The 14281-nt window shown below is 35.4% G+C and overlaps 2 protein-coding genes across 8 annotated transcripts; one reads left to right on the top strand and one right to left on the bottom strand.

Moving 5' to 3' along the window:
• Positions 1–2777: 2777 nt before the first annotated feature.
• LOC114727894 (protein OCTOPUS-like) lies at positions 2778–6234 on the top strand. 6 transcript variants are annotated; one of them, XM_028914665.1, is made up of 2 exons: positions 2778–4995; positions 5916–6234. In XM_028914665.1, the coding sequence occupies exons 1-2, from the start codon at positions 3029–3031 to the stop codon at positions 5965–5967; spliced, it is 2019 nt and encodes a 672-aa protein (XP_028770498.1). In that variant the 5' UTR covers positions 2778–3028; the 3' UTR covers positions 5968–6234. The 6 variants fall into 6 exon arrangements, with proteins under 6 accessions (XP_028770498.1, XP_028770503.1, XP_028770502.1 ...); XM_028914670.1 differs by having other exon boundaries at positions 5908–6234; XM_028914669.1 differs by having other exon boundaries at positions 2778–5052.
• An 894-nt stretch (positions 6235–7128) lies between these two features.
• LOC114727900 (E3 ubiquitin-protein ligase RNF170-like) lies at positions 7129–9674 on the bottom strand. 2 transcript variants are annotated; one of them, XM_028914682.1, is made up of 2 exons: positions 9514–9674; positions 7129–8978 (listed from the first exon to the last, which is right to left on the bottom strand). In XM_028914682.1, the coding sequence occupies exon 2, from the start codon at positions 7819–7821 to the stop codon at positions 7258–7260; it is 564 nt and encodes a 187-aa protein (XP_028770515.1). In that variant the 5' UTR covers positions 7822–8978; positions 9514–9674; the 3' UTR covers positions 7129–7257. The 2 variants fall into 2 exon arrangements, with proteins under 2 accessions (XP_028770515.1, XP_028770516.1); XM_028914683.1 differs by having other exon boundaries at positions 7129–7883.
• Positions 9675–14281: the final 4607 nt, after the last annotated feature.

The raw sequence follows: 14281 nt of genomic DNA, 5'->3' as shown, positions 1-14281 counted from the left end.
TAATTTCTTTGTTGCTCCAGAATATTATAACTTCTAGCAAGATTCTTTGTAGAATTATTCTAATTAAACTAAAGAGAGGAGTGAATTTTACCCTTTTACCTACAGATTCCACTTGGACACAACTTATATTTTTCTTCACTTTTATTGCATATAGTTCAAAGCATCCTGATTTTGAAGCATATTATTAATTTAGTGAGAAATTTAGATTCTTTAAAATACTTAAGAGGGTAAAGAAGGAAAAAAAAATAAGAAGAAAAAAAGGGCATTTCCTTTATGAAACTCATATGCATAATGCCCTCCTTGGGGCAAAACATTTAAGAGAATCCAAAATTATTAATGAGACATTACTATCTTCCTTCCTTATTTGATTGTTTCTAGATTTTTTAATAATGAAAAATATAAAACATTTGTTAAAAAAGGAAAATTCCAAGCAATAATAGTTTTCTTGTCTGTCTCTCGGTCTCTCCTTCCTTATTGAATTGTTCGGATTAAAATATATAACAATCCATTAAGTACCAGGCAGCATTACAAGCTACAGTACACACTAACATACACATACCTTGGAGATTGGAACTCAGAACAGATATGATCCTATTCTTATTATTGTTATTTATTGCATTGGTATAATATTACGATTTGAGGTTAAAAGAAAGAAAACAAAGTTTAATTAATGAAGAATTTCAACAAAAAAAAACCTTTAACTTCAAAATTCTAAATCAGTCTTATCCATTGCACTTTCATAACAATTAAAAATATTTCAAAAAATAAATGATAACATATTTTTGTAGTTATTTTTATTTAGAAATTTAAAATTTTAGAGATTTTTTTAAAAATTTAATTAATTTGCGGCCAGCTTAGGTGGTCAAAAGAATAAAATAGAAAAAAGAGTTTGAAAGTGGGGCTTGCGGAGATTGTTGGGATTTGTTTGGTTGTGATAGAAACAGGAAGAGGCAAGTGGGGAAAGGGGTACATGTGGATTTGAAGCTGCTTGGGAGAAAAGAAAGCCGAAAAACAAAAAGGAAAACTCTGGGGAAGCAACGCAGCAAAAGAAGAAAAAGGAGAAACGGAAAGCAAAAGAGATAAGAGAGGCCAAAAAAAAAAAAAATCAAAGCAAAAAGAAAGTGATATGTGAGAAAAAAGGTATGTGTTGGAGATGGAAGGCGTGATTTTTTTTTATTTAAAAAACACTTTTTGTCTCGAGAGGAATCTTTGAAAAAACGAAAGAATCCCATGAGACCAAAAAATAAAATCAAAATGAAAATAAAAGAAGAAAGAAGAAGCCTTAATTAATTAACTAATTAATTAATCAAAAAAGAAATATTAATTCTTCCAATTTGCATGGAAGGAAGGGGTCTGGTTTGCCTTGTATGACATCAAATAAATCTTGTGCCTTGATAATTAATACCTCTGTTTTTAATTAAGACCTCATTTACTTTTATTTTGGTCCTAAATATAAGATCCCAATTTATTTTGTCTCTCTCTCTTTTTAAGACATTCTTTCTAATAATGATAGTTCTAACCAATAAACTTGATTGACAAAGATATTTTAGAAAAGACAGCACTTATTTATTACGAATAAGTAACTTAATTTATTTTCTTAATCTACTTAAATGAGTCAATTAACTTTTATATTTAGGACGGGGTAGTATGTTGATTTGTGACCAAGATGATATCTTAATTTGTTATAATAGTGTAGGTAACAAAGTTTCTAAAGATGGAGCTATATAGGGAAAAATGTCAAAGTTTAAGGTGGCAACAATTAATATTTATTTGTAATATTTTTTAAAATTATAATGTCGCCCCACTAACCTAGCATCCTAGTTTGGGCACTGATCATGTGATATTCACGAAGGAGAATCAATTAGCATGTGTTTGTACTTAGTATTTGATCGATAACACAATTGGAAGTCGCATGTATGTGAATTGTACATGGATACAAAGCCTTATTCATACGCCGATCAATAATTAAAGAATCTAAATGTGAGATTTTCCCAAGTTAGAATCTTAAAAGCATTTGTGTAAGAATGATGTACATTCTTTAAAATCAAGAGAGAGTACAGCGTCATTTGAGTATTCAATTAAATTATATTTTTCCAGTATCTAATTGTTGAGTTAATATTGATTCAAAATATAAGATATATTTTTCATATTTATCAATTTTTTTAAATTATCCTTATAGATACTCTTTCAACTATAATCGAGTAAAAGAGAGAGGGAGGATATTAAAAAAATATTATTATGGTATTTTACGAAAAACATGTCATATTTGTTATAATTAACTAACTTACCTAATTTTTTTAATCTAGTCAAATTAGTTAAATAAATCTTATATTAAGAATTAGATGAGTAACTAAAATATAATTGACAAGCCACACATCAAAATAATTTGACATCCAAATATTTAAATTTGTCATGAAGATATTTCATTAGGAGCAGCAAGTCGCTCGAACCTCAGGGAAATTTTTTTTTTTTTTTTGGTTTGGCAGCAAAAAGACTTCTGGTTGGGTCAGCGTAATATTCAGTAAATAGTGACAACTCAGAAGGACGAAAGGGTCATTTCGGAGGCGAGTGCCCCTAGAAACCAACACACCATACTCACAGACTAAAGCGAAACAAAACGAAAAGAAGTCTCGCAGGGAACTCAAAAGAGAATTTAATGATACAGCTTATGCCCTGTTTGGGTAATCCCTAATTCCCTGTTCGGCCTCCACCCGGTTTCTCCTTTTCCTTTTTCCAATCCTTTTTATATTTTCCCGTTGCTTCTGTCGCTTCTCTCTCCCCTCCCCTCTCTCTATCTCTCACTTTCTCGCTGTCTGTTGGAACCAAACAGACGCCCCTCTCTCTCACTCTCTCTCTCTCACACACACACCCTCTCTCTTTCTCTTTCTGATTCTGTTCCTTTCTTTCCTTGTCATAGACCCTGAGAGAGACAAGAGCGCGCACGCTCTCATTTCTCACCTTCCTTTCACTTGGGTTTCTTCGATCGTAACATGAGCAGAGTGGAGAGGTTCATTCTCCATTTTCTGTTATGAATCCCGCCGTCGATTCCGCTGTTGCAGCAGCGCCACCGCCATTGTTACAGCAGCAGCAGTTGCTGCAGCCCAATCGACCTTCCACCTCCTGTGATCGCCACCCGCAAGAGCATTTCACAGGCTTTTGCCCCTTATGCCTCTGCGAGCGCCTTGCCGTACTCGATCCCAACTCCTCGTCTTCCAGTTCCTCAAGCCGGAAACCACCAACTTCCTCCGCCGCCGCCGCCGCCGCTCTTAAAGCCATCTTCAGGCCCTCCTCTGGTGGTGGAGGCGGCGGGGGGAACGCCTCAGGTCGTGGAAACCGGCCACCCACTTCGTCTTCTTCATTCTTGCCGGAGCTTCGCCGGACAAAGTCGTTTTCTGCTTCCAAAAACGAGGGTTTCTCGGGTGTCTTTGAGCCCCAGAGGAGGTCCTGTGACGTAAGGGCTCGAAGCACTCTCTGGTCCCTCTTCAATCAGGACGACGGACGCAACCCTCCGAAGAATGAAGCTCCCCGAGCTGAGGTTGAGGTTGAAACGAGGAATTTAGCCTCTTCTTCGAATTATCAGGGCCCGGCATTCGTGTCGAAGGTAGAAGAAGAGGATGAGGACGAACATGGGGATGAGGAAGAAAATGTTAAAGATCATGAAGACGAGATTATGGTTGTGGAGGAGCCAAATGTGGGTAATGTGACTGAGAATCGGGTTCAAGAAATTGTGGAAGAAGAGGTGGAGCCGGAATTAGTCGTTGAGGAAGATATAAAGACCATGAAGGACCACATAGATCTCGATTCCCAGACGAAGAAGACTTCTGGGAGAGATTTCAAAGAGATTGCAGGAAGCTTCTGGTCTGCGGCTTCCGTTTTCAGCAAGAAATTACAGAAGTGGAGGCAAAATCAGAAGATGAAGAAACGCAGACATGGTGGTGGGTCCGCCAGACTGCCTGTGGAGAAGCCTATTGGGAGGCAATTCAGAGATACACAGTCGGAGATCGCAGATTATGGATTTGGGCGAAGATCGTGCGACACCGATCCAAGGTTCTCGCTTGATGCTGGCCGAATGTCGTTCGATGATCCTCGTTACTCTCTAGATGAGCCTAGGGCTTCCTGGGATGGCTACTTGATCGGAAGAACGTTTCCGAGAATGCCCACTATGCTTTCTGTGGTGGAAGATGATCCAGTTCCCGTTTTGAGGACGGATACTCACATCCTAACTGAAGAGCCCGCGAATGCGATTAATGAAAATGATATGGCTCCTGGTGGGTCCGCGCTGACCAAAGAGTACTATTCGGATTCTAGGAGAAGGAAGAGCCTTGATAGGTCCAACTCGATTAGGAAAACTGCAGCAGCAGTCGTAGCGGAGATGGATGAATTGAAGCCAGTTTCAAACGCCAAGGTGACTCCTGCGTCTGCCGATTACTTGCATGGCCAAAAAACGGTTTTCGCCGATAGAGACTTGAGAGATTCAAACTCGAATTCAATGAGGGATGATAGCTCTGAGACCTTTGATATGGGTTTTAGAGACACTTCATCTGTTATTGGGAGTGGTGACCGGAAAGGGTCTAAGAAGTCTGGCCGGTGGAGCAAGGCTTGGAGCATTTGGAGTTTTTTCAGAGGTGGAAATAAAGATGAGGATGAAGATCGGTATAGTAGAGCTAACGGGGTTGAACGTTCTTACTCAGAATCTTGGCCAGACTTAAGAGGGAATCGCAATGTAGATGCCAGGAGTACTTTCAATGCCAAGGTGTTTCGAAGTAACAGCAGTGTGAGCTGGAGAAATGCACAAAACATTGGTGGATCATTTGATGGCCCTCTGAGGAAGAATGGTGTTCAGGCTAATGGACAGGGAAAGAAGGCTAAAGATGAGTTTGCGTTGGAAAGGAATCGGAGTGCAAGGTATTCTCCCAGCCATTTCGACAATGGTCTCTTAAGGTTCTACTTGACGCCACTGAGAGGCAGCCGGAGAAATGGGTTCGTGAAAAGCAGGTCGAACCAGGCACATTCTATTGCAAGGAGTGTACTTCGATTGTACTAAAATTGAAGGTCCTTAAGGTGTTCTTTGGTTTGATGTTAGTTAATTTTGCTCCATTTGTTGTGTAAACAACATATGCTTGTGTATTGGTTGGTTGGATAAAGCACCCTGCATTTTTCTTTCACAGTGAGTAGCAACGCATGCTTCTTCAGTTACTCTGGAATAACAAGAATTTTCAATGTCTCTTTTGCTCTAAAAATGCTGTTTCCAGTGGGCATGATTCTTTGCCTATTCTTCCATATTAGTTCCTCTTGTTCCCAGAAAAGGCATGGGACATGCATACGGATCCATTGACAATATCAATATGAGAACGATTTGGTTTCTTTTTCTGTCTCTATACTGCAAAAGGTTAGCTGGTTGGTATAAGGTTACAAGGCTTATAATTGTGAAGGATTTTTGTAGTTGAATTTTTATTTTATTTTTGCATGTTACATATTCCTGCGAAAGTGGTAACAAGGTGGGCTCACGCCACCTTGTTTTGCTTCTCGTCATAGATTGTTAGAGTATAACACTGTACCTCTGTCTAAGTCCCTTTTCCTTTTCCACCCACTAATCATACTTTATTACATGTGACTTTACCCCAGGCCATGGTCCCAACAAATCACTTTAGTTTTGCCATATCAGCACAGCTATGTACATTCCAGGCTGGATTGAATTGAAAGAATTTGTTGATCTTTCAATATATCCGCAACTTATAATCCTCCAGCTTCATAGCTAAGACCATGTTATTGTTGGTTACGTTCCTTTAGGGCTTTCAACAGTAATACTGTAGCAAAGTTGGCTTTCTGTGATATTATGACTTGGTTTTTTAATGGTTCTGTTGTGCACAGTGTGTCCTAAATTTTGAACTGTTTTTGTGGTTTTAGTGATGTAGGATGTGGGCGAGGATGGACCTGAAAGGTACAGGAAAAGTTGTGAGGACATAAGATAGGTGGATACAGAGTAAGGAGAAGAAGACAAACTGCTAGCAGATACATAGAAATAAGAGTGCAGAAGGTTGGCCCTCCATGTTTGGAAAAGAAGAACAATTTTGCAGATTTGTGTAGGAGCTACTGATTAACTTGAAACTGGGGAATATTACTGCAACTAGCATGTCAAGTCGACAGCATGTGTTAACTTGATGTGTTTTTTCTTTTTTACCATAATGTACAAATTTATTCGGTATAGAAATTTTAACAGTTGCTTAATGCTTATCCCTCTAGTTGCTAATTGCCATCCCTTCTCTCCTTAACCATCTTCCTTCCTGCTCATGGTATTAGTCGTGAGAAGTTATTCGTGTTTATGACATGGCACTAGAACCACAGGAGATTTAGTTTTGCTAGATTCTCAGATCTTTGAGAGAAACATTAAGGAGATGTCTTTCATGGCCCAAGTAATGAACCATACTTGTCGGCTTAAGCTTAATCTGATTCAGTGAAACCATGATGAAGTTATTCACGACTAATCTACGAATGTACGAATGTGCTTTTTCACTAGCAATTGGATTGAATTGAAGGAGCCTGTGATCCTGGCTCATATCTGGTCCAAAAGCTTGTGAGAACAGAGACTGTTAACGTGCTTTCTTCTTGTTTTTTTTTTTTTAAACAAGATAGTTTAGGTGAGTTGAATTTTAAGACTTGAAAAATGCTAACTAGAGATACTATTTATTTTTTGTCTTTAATATAAAACTTAATTAACTAATTTGAGAAGATTAAAGAAATTAATTAAAGTAGTTATTTGAAATAAATATGTATTATCTTTTCTAAAATAACCTTACTAATAATGTGTACCAATTAGAATTATTATTTGATAAAACTTTTAATATGTATAACTTACAAGGATTATTTTGAAAAAAAAAATATAAAAGATAAAATAAATTTAAGTTTTATATTTAACATCAAATTAAAAATCAAATAAACTTTTATATTAAGAATCAACAGTAGTACTTAACAAGGCTTTTTCATCTGCAATAAAATTCAAATTTATAATATTAGGAGTTATGAGTTAATTTTTTGCCAAATAATATTTTAAAGAACGATTAAATGAATGGCCCATCTTCACATGTTTCATCGTATTTTTTTGTTTAGATTAAAAATATAAACTGACACACCTTATAAAACATAAATTGATTCTGGAATAATGTCAGCAGGACTTACAATGGAAAACGAAAAAGACAAGCATACAACAAATTATGGATGAAACAACAATGTAAATAAGCATAACATCAAGGATTAAGTTCAGACACGAGAGCCCCCATGACGGAAATAGAGCAATGATCTGTAAAGAGAAGCAACATAGAGGAAGCAGAGGAGCGCAACAAGGAGATCATCCAACAAACCAAATATTCCCAACATCGCTTCTGGAATAATGTCAACAGGGCTTACAATGTAAACAACACTTGATATCATTGCCATATAGACACGAGCCTTAATGACAAGAGGAAGTGATCTGTGAGGATCCATCAGCTCCCTCAGTAGCCTTCGCAAGAGAAAAGGAAGATCTTGCATTCTCTGAAACAGACCAGTTGCCTGACCACCAAACAGACGATTGTATGCTTCAATACCTTGTAGAACCTCAGCAACTTCAGGGTCATAACGCTGCCTTAAAAAGTCCTCAGTTGGAACCAGCAATGTAATTTGACGGCGACATAAGGGGCATCTGCATGGCCTGACAGTAGATCCATGGTGCCACACTTGCATAATACATCTTCCGCAAAACCAGTGAGAGCAATTGGCTTGGCAAGGATTGTTGTAGTCTCCATGGCACACGGAACAAAAATCGCTGGAAGGAGGACCCTCCATTTCAATCGAAGCTGTGAAATTGCTGTTTCATCGTATTTTAAGCATGAACCTAGGATGTTCTTCTGAAAAGCACGCAATTTCTGGCAACAATGAAACTGCTCTTCCGGAAGGCCGAATTACAAAATATTTGGGTCGGTTGGTCTCCATTTAAAAACAAGATAAATTAAAGTTCTTGTCAGCCTTCAGTTACGATTAAGGTCGGGTAAGGATGGACTGTTGGAGTCTAAAAATTAAAAAATCTTCTCTATGTAAATTTTTTTTAAAAAAAAAAAAGCAGCCTAGCTTACATTTATGTTGATGGAACAGAAAAAGTGGCTAATAAAATGGAAACTGAAGCAGTGTGACTCATCGGTTCAAGCACAGAATCGGATTAGATAGGGGTTATACGACGGGTTTTACTCTCTTGGGTTTAGAACCCTAACCTCCCTGCTCATACTCAGATCAAACTCTAGAAAATGAAAACGACGATTTGGAAGTTTTGAATCCTTATAAAGAAATATTAATACATTTCTTCAATAAACTCAAGATCAGAAGGATGTATTGTTATTATTATTATCTATCTTTAATGCATGAAGAGCTTATTAATTCGACGCAATTTTTCAATTTTTTTAAATCTTGTTGATGCATGCATAAACTTCTAAATAGGCCATTTAATTCTGCCATTTTTAATGTTGCAGTGTTTTCGCTCTTAAAAGATATACATGTGCATTACCAAATGTGTCGTTCAATTACATATATGTATTTTCATGTTCAGTTTTTTTTAAAGGAAGAAAACTCTATGACAACAACTAAATCTAACGATCATGGTTCAACAAGAAAGATCATTATGTCTAAATCCAATTGCGAAGTGATATGGCCATTGTGCTTTGTCTCTTTTGGAAACAATTTTTAAGGATGAATTGTCATCAAGTTAGACACAGAAGTCAAAAAGCTACGAGAAAAATAAGATTAAAAAAAATCCAACATTTTGCTTAATGGTGAAGATTTAGGGGTGCACATAGACGGTGCTGGGCAGGGCGGGACCCTGCCCGATGCCCAGCTCAAAATATGTGCGAGCCCGACCCTGTCGGTAGAAGCCCTAAAAAGGCTGGACAGGTTTCATTGCCCAAAAAGTGATGCCATGCTAATATCATATGGAAAAAAAATTCCATCCACACCTAAAAATTACATCTCACAGTTCAAAAAACACACACCAAATCAGCAGCTAGTATTGATTTCATTGATTCATAAGTAAAAAAAGTTTTAAAACACAACAACTTGAATAAACCAGCAGCTAACACAGTTCATAAGAAATCCATCCCTCGTTTAAAGTTAGGCATCTGAAGCTTACACACACACACACACACACACACACACATATATATGAACAATCAGTTACTGACTTTGATTCAAAATAGAAAAATAAAGTATCAATTACATTCGAGGCCAATAGTATATCAGCTGTCAAGCCTTATTCACAAGAAAAGTTCCTCTTTTTAACTCAACACAAGAATTTTATCATCACCCCAACGATTTTTATTAACTATCATTCAATTTTAAACTCAAGATTCAAAACTAATTTATTATTGCTATCAGTATAATTAACTATCAATACCTGAAACCAAATCAAAGAAATCTAACAAGGAACTGAGGATGAAAAAATGGGGCAACTGGAATGAAAATGAAAACAGGAAAATAGCAAGAAACACAAACCTGAGAGGGGGGAGACGATAGACGCGACGGAGTGAGAAACTGAAGTCTGAATCGAGATTAGCTGGAGATCGAGGGAGACGAGGGATGGAGGGAGATCCAGGGGAGCTAGGGCGCGGATTAGGCTTCTCTCCTTTTCTTGTCCCCTCCGCTACTGTTCGCTGCCCTCTTCTTTTTTTAATTAAATTTTCTTTCTTTCTCAACTCTTCATTAAGCCTTGCCAGGTTGCATTTTCCTTCCTCTCTCTCGCTAACTTGGACACCTCATCCATGACTATGCTCCGAGGACAAAATAACAAAACCCCAAAAACAGAAAAAAAAAAAGGGGTACACACATGACACATGCACATATTTATTATTATCTTGATATAATCGATTTTATTGTGAACTTTTATCAGTTTTTCTCAATCATAAATAGCCTATACTCATGATCTATTAATTATAACGTAAATATGGATTATACAACATATAAGTTGCCAAAAAAAATATCAAATGTAAAAAATATTATTACTTTTCGGTCCTTATTAATAATGTATATTAAAATAAAAACCCCCTAACATCTACAGTCATAATAGGAACTATTTAGGAAAAAGTAAATAAATATATGTCACAGAATGAATTGGTATTTTATATTTAGGATCAAATTACTAGAGGGACTATTATGTTTATCTTAATCTAGACCATCCAAAGTCATGGATGACCCAAATTCAATTTATCATTTTTATAATTTTAAAAAACCCAAAGTAGGTGATATTATGATTGCACATGTTAAGAGGTTTCCATTCTAATCCACATAATTAATAAGAGTATTTTACGACGAACAACATTTATTTATTACAAATAACTAACTTAACTAATTCTGACAAAAAAATTAATTTAACTAATCTTTTAATATTTATAAATTAGTTATTTAGTTTTTATATTAAAGACAAGATGTAATAATATTTTTTACATTTGGTATTTTTTGGCAACTTATATGTTGTATAATCCATCTTTATACTAGTCATAATTAATAGATTATGAATATAGGGGCTAATACTTATGATTGAGAAAAACTGATAGGAGTTAACAATAAAATCAATTTTTAGCAAAAATATAAAATAAAATCAATTATATCAAGATAACAGAAATAAACATATGCCTGTGTGTCTACCTTTTCTTTTCTTTATTTTTTTTCCGGGTTTTTTTTCATATTGTCCTGGGCGCATAGATGAGGTGTTTAAGGAGAAAGTGGGAAGAAGAGGTAACATGGCAAGGCTTGGAGGAGGGTTGAAAAAGAAGGGGAAAAGAAAGAGACAGCGGACCGTAGCGGAGACAAAAAGAAAAGGAGAGAAGCCTACCCTGCGGCGGGAGCAATCCGAAAAAACATAAAATTTTATTTGATTTTTATTTTGTTTCTAAATATAAAACTCCAATCTATTTTTTTTTATATTTATTTTTTTTCAAGATAGTCCTTCTAATAACAGTAATTTTAGCTAATAAACTTGATTAGTAAAGATATTTTAAGAAAGACAATATTTATTTTTCACAAATAATTAACTTAACTTATTTTCTTAATTTATTTAAACTAGTTAACTAACTTTTATATTTAAGACCATAAGTAGTAATATATTACTATAGATATTTCGGGTAAGGGCAAATGGATAGGGTAAGATACTTAGCCCGCAATCCTACCCTACCCGTCATCCTGCCCAAAAGTGTCATTTTCTTATTGGGCTGTGTTTTTAAGGGTTGGGCTAGGTATTTTTCCGGGCTCGTGTGGGTGTACCGGGCCTGGCGTTGTGGACATTCCTCCTGAAGATGACATAAGGAAAACGGAGGATGGAATATAAAACAGAGAGGGGTTGGCATCCCAATGGCATGTGATGGCCTAACTTTATTAGGCGTCATTTTGGTAAGTGGAGAAGAAGTCATTTGTTCAAGGCCTTTATTTATGGATCACTTGGCAACACGGTTTTACATTAATATCTATTCCACGATTCCATGTCTCATTTTGAATTACAGAATTCTTTTATAAATGGAAGAATGACGATTGGATTTGATGATGTTTTTGTTTTCACAAAGAAAAATAAAGTCTCTACACAAAGTCACAAAGCTAGGCAATAACATTGTTACAATTCATAAGCACTAGCCTGCTTATATATTACCTTAAATCTTTAGTATAAAAACTAAATAACTAATTTGTGAATATTAAGAAAATTGATTAAGTTAGTCAGTTGTGATAAATGAGTATCGTCTTTCGTAAAATATTCTTATTAACCATGTGTATTAAAAGTGAAAGCTTTTTGAAATATGCAATTACTATAGGGACTATTTTGAAAAATAAATAAATAAATATGAAAAATAAATTCAAGTATTATATTTAAAGCTAAATTGAATCTACACTTAGCTTTTTATATTTATAATTGGAGCTTGTGATCTCTGTTCTTGCTTGCATGCTTGAATCCTACTTTGAAAAATCAATAGATAGTTACTTCTCTGATCCTAAATATAGACCCTTATATAATGTATATAAGGGTCTTATATTCAGGATTGGAGGAGTAACTTGGATGAATGAACAGAAGATGTGCAAACTTGTTTTGGTTGAGTTATCCAAAATGCTTGACCTTAGGAACTCCTTTAAATAAGCTTCCTGATAATAATCACCAGAATTGAAATTGGATCACTACTTGGCCTGATGCTATCATGCATGGTTCTGATAAACTAGGGATCAAGAAATATCATCACTGAGGAATTCTGATAAACTTCTCCTCACCAGTGTCATTATTCTCCTATTGGCATTTTAACAGCAAGCCAATGATTCTGTCTGTCTTCCTATTATTCTCCTGCTTTAGGTTAATGGTAGAAGCTTAATTTGTATGGCTTTGAATACTTCTCTAATGGTTGATTTTTGGAGTTTAATTTCGCAAATTTAGATATGGAAGAAGCATTAATTAAGCTATCTCTTTCAAATATGCATACCCCTCTTTCCAAATATATTATATGCATTCATTTTAGTAAAGATTCAAGCTTTTACAACCTTGTCAAACCCAAGTTTTTGGCCCCCTTTTATTTACCATGAATAAAAGGTAATGCCTTCGCAATGCCAGTCAAGATGTAAAGTATTCATTATATTCCTAATTTCCTATAATCATTACTCAACAAATATTTTTCATATTATTAAATTTTATCTAGGGATATATGTAATGGCATTTCATATCTAAAAATCACTTTTTTCATTCCATTTCCTTTTCTATTGTATTTTCTTCTACAAATATTCTTTTAATTTATTAACCAGGAGCTTAGGAAACTAGTCACTAGATTCGTTGTTTAGAAGAATTTGAGCGTCAATGTAATTAAATGTAATTTGATTGTGGTTGATAAACTTTTGTTGATTTGGAATAATTAGAATTTCCCGTTTAGCATAGTTTCGTACTACACGAGTTGACCATAATACATTAATTATTTGATCACTGAAATTATTATAAACTGATTTCGTATTCATTAAGATTTTCCATTATAGATTTTTTTTTAAAAAATGTAATCTTTTCATTTCAAAAAAAAAAAAGGAAAAATTAATTTGGAGGTCCTTGTAGTTTGCATCAATTTTGAATCAAGTCTTTAAACTTTTTTTCCTTTTTATTAGATCCTTTAACTTTCTAATATTAATACCGGTACTCCTTACCGTTAAATGTGAACAAACACCGTTAAAAATTTCATTACATCTCCTTCCCAACCGCGTTCTCCTGAGTCCTGACCTCACCATCCCTCCTCACCTTTTTGACCAAGTCCTATCTCCAAGGAAGGAAGAAGGCTCATGGCTCTGACGATGCGAGTCCAAGCACAAAATCATTCATCAAACTTCTGAAAACCTCCTATTCCACTTATTCATCTCATATATTTGTCTTGTAGGAACCCAGGGCCTTTATCATTCCTCCACTGCTCTGATCGTGTAGTCTTGCTTCTCCAGATCATCACTTTGTCGTGTTATTTTGCTCCCCCACGCTACTGCTAAATGACTTTTAGAAGGGTCATAGCACAGCTCCTACTCTGTTCCCCAGACTTCTTAACAGCCATCTCTCTATTATCTTCTCCACTCCCTTTGTTTTTTGCTCCTTCAATCACTCCCTTTGATTCTGTTCCCATTTTTTTCTCAGGTGTTATTATCACTGTCCTTCACCTTATTACTAATTAAAGACTGGTTCTCTTTTTTCTAAGAGTTTTTCTTGATTCAAGAGTTAAATCGAATGCTCCTCTCGCTCTTGAAAATCCTATGAACTTTTTTCCTTCGATGCAATTTTAATTGGTAGATGCATTCGATTTTTTTTAGTAGAACATTCGATTTATTTGCTCCGCCGAGGAGTTCGTCGCATGTATGCTGAATCTTATGGGTCAATTGATTGACAATCTATTTCTTAGGAAATCTTGCGGCATTGGAGAAATTTCAAGGAGAGGACAAGATGTGAAGGATGATGAGAAAGGGAGAACGTTGCGTAAGGAGATGAGATAACAGTGTTTATTTTTGCTTAACAGTTTCTGGTTAAAAAAAAAATCACTTAACAGTAAGGGCTAACGATTTTAACAGTAGAAAGGTAAAGGATCTAATAAAAAAGAAAAAAAGTTTGAGGACTTGATTCAAAACTAATGTAAACTATAAGGACTTTTAAATTAGTTTTCCCAAAAAAAAAAATTAAACAAACGAACCTAAACGAATATATCCTCATATCAAATTCACTTCTTCTTGACTCTTACTGTGCCTACTTAATGTATTTTAATAACTTGTGAAGCCAATA

The sequence above is a fragment of the Neltuma alba genome, unplaced genomic scaffold (genome assembly GCF_004799145.2).
Source record: "Neltuma alba isolate B1F8T4 unplaced genomic scaffold, ASM479914v2 tig00012515_pilon, whole genome shotgun sequence".
Lineage (NCBI taxonomy): Eukaryota > Viridiplantae > Streptophyta > Magnoliopsida > Fabales > Fabaceae > Neltuma > Neltuma alba.
Note: the sequence above shows the minus strand (reverse complement) of the source record. Positions and strands in the feature narration are given on the sequence as shown.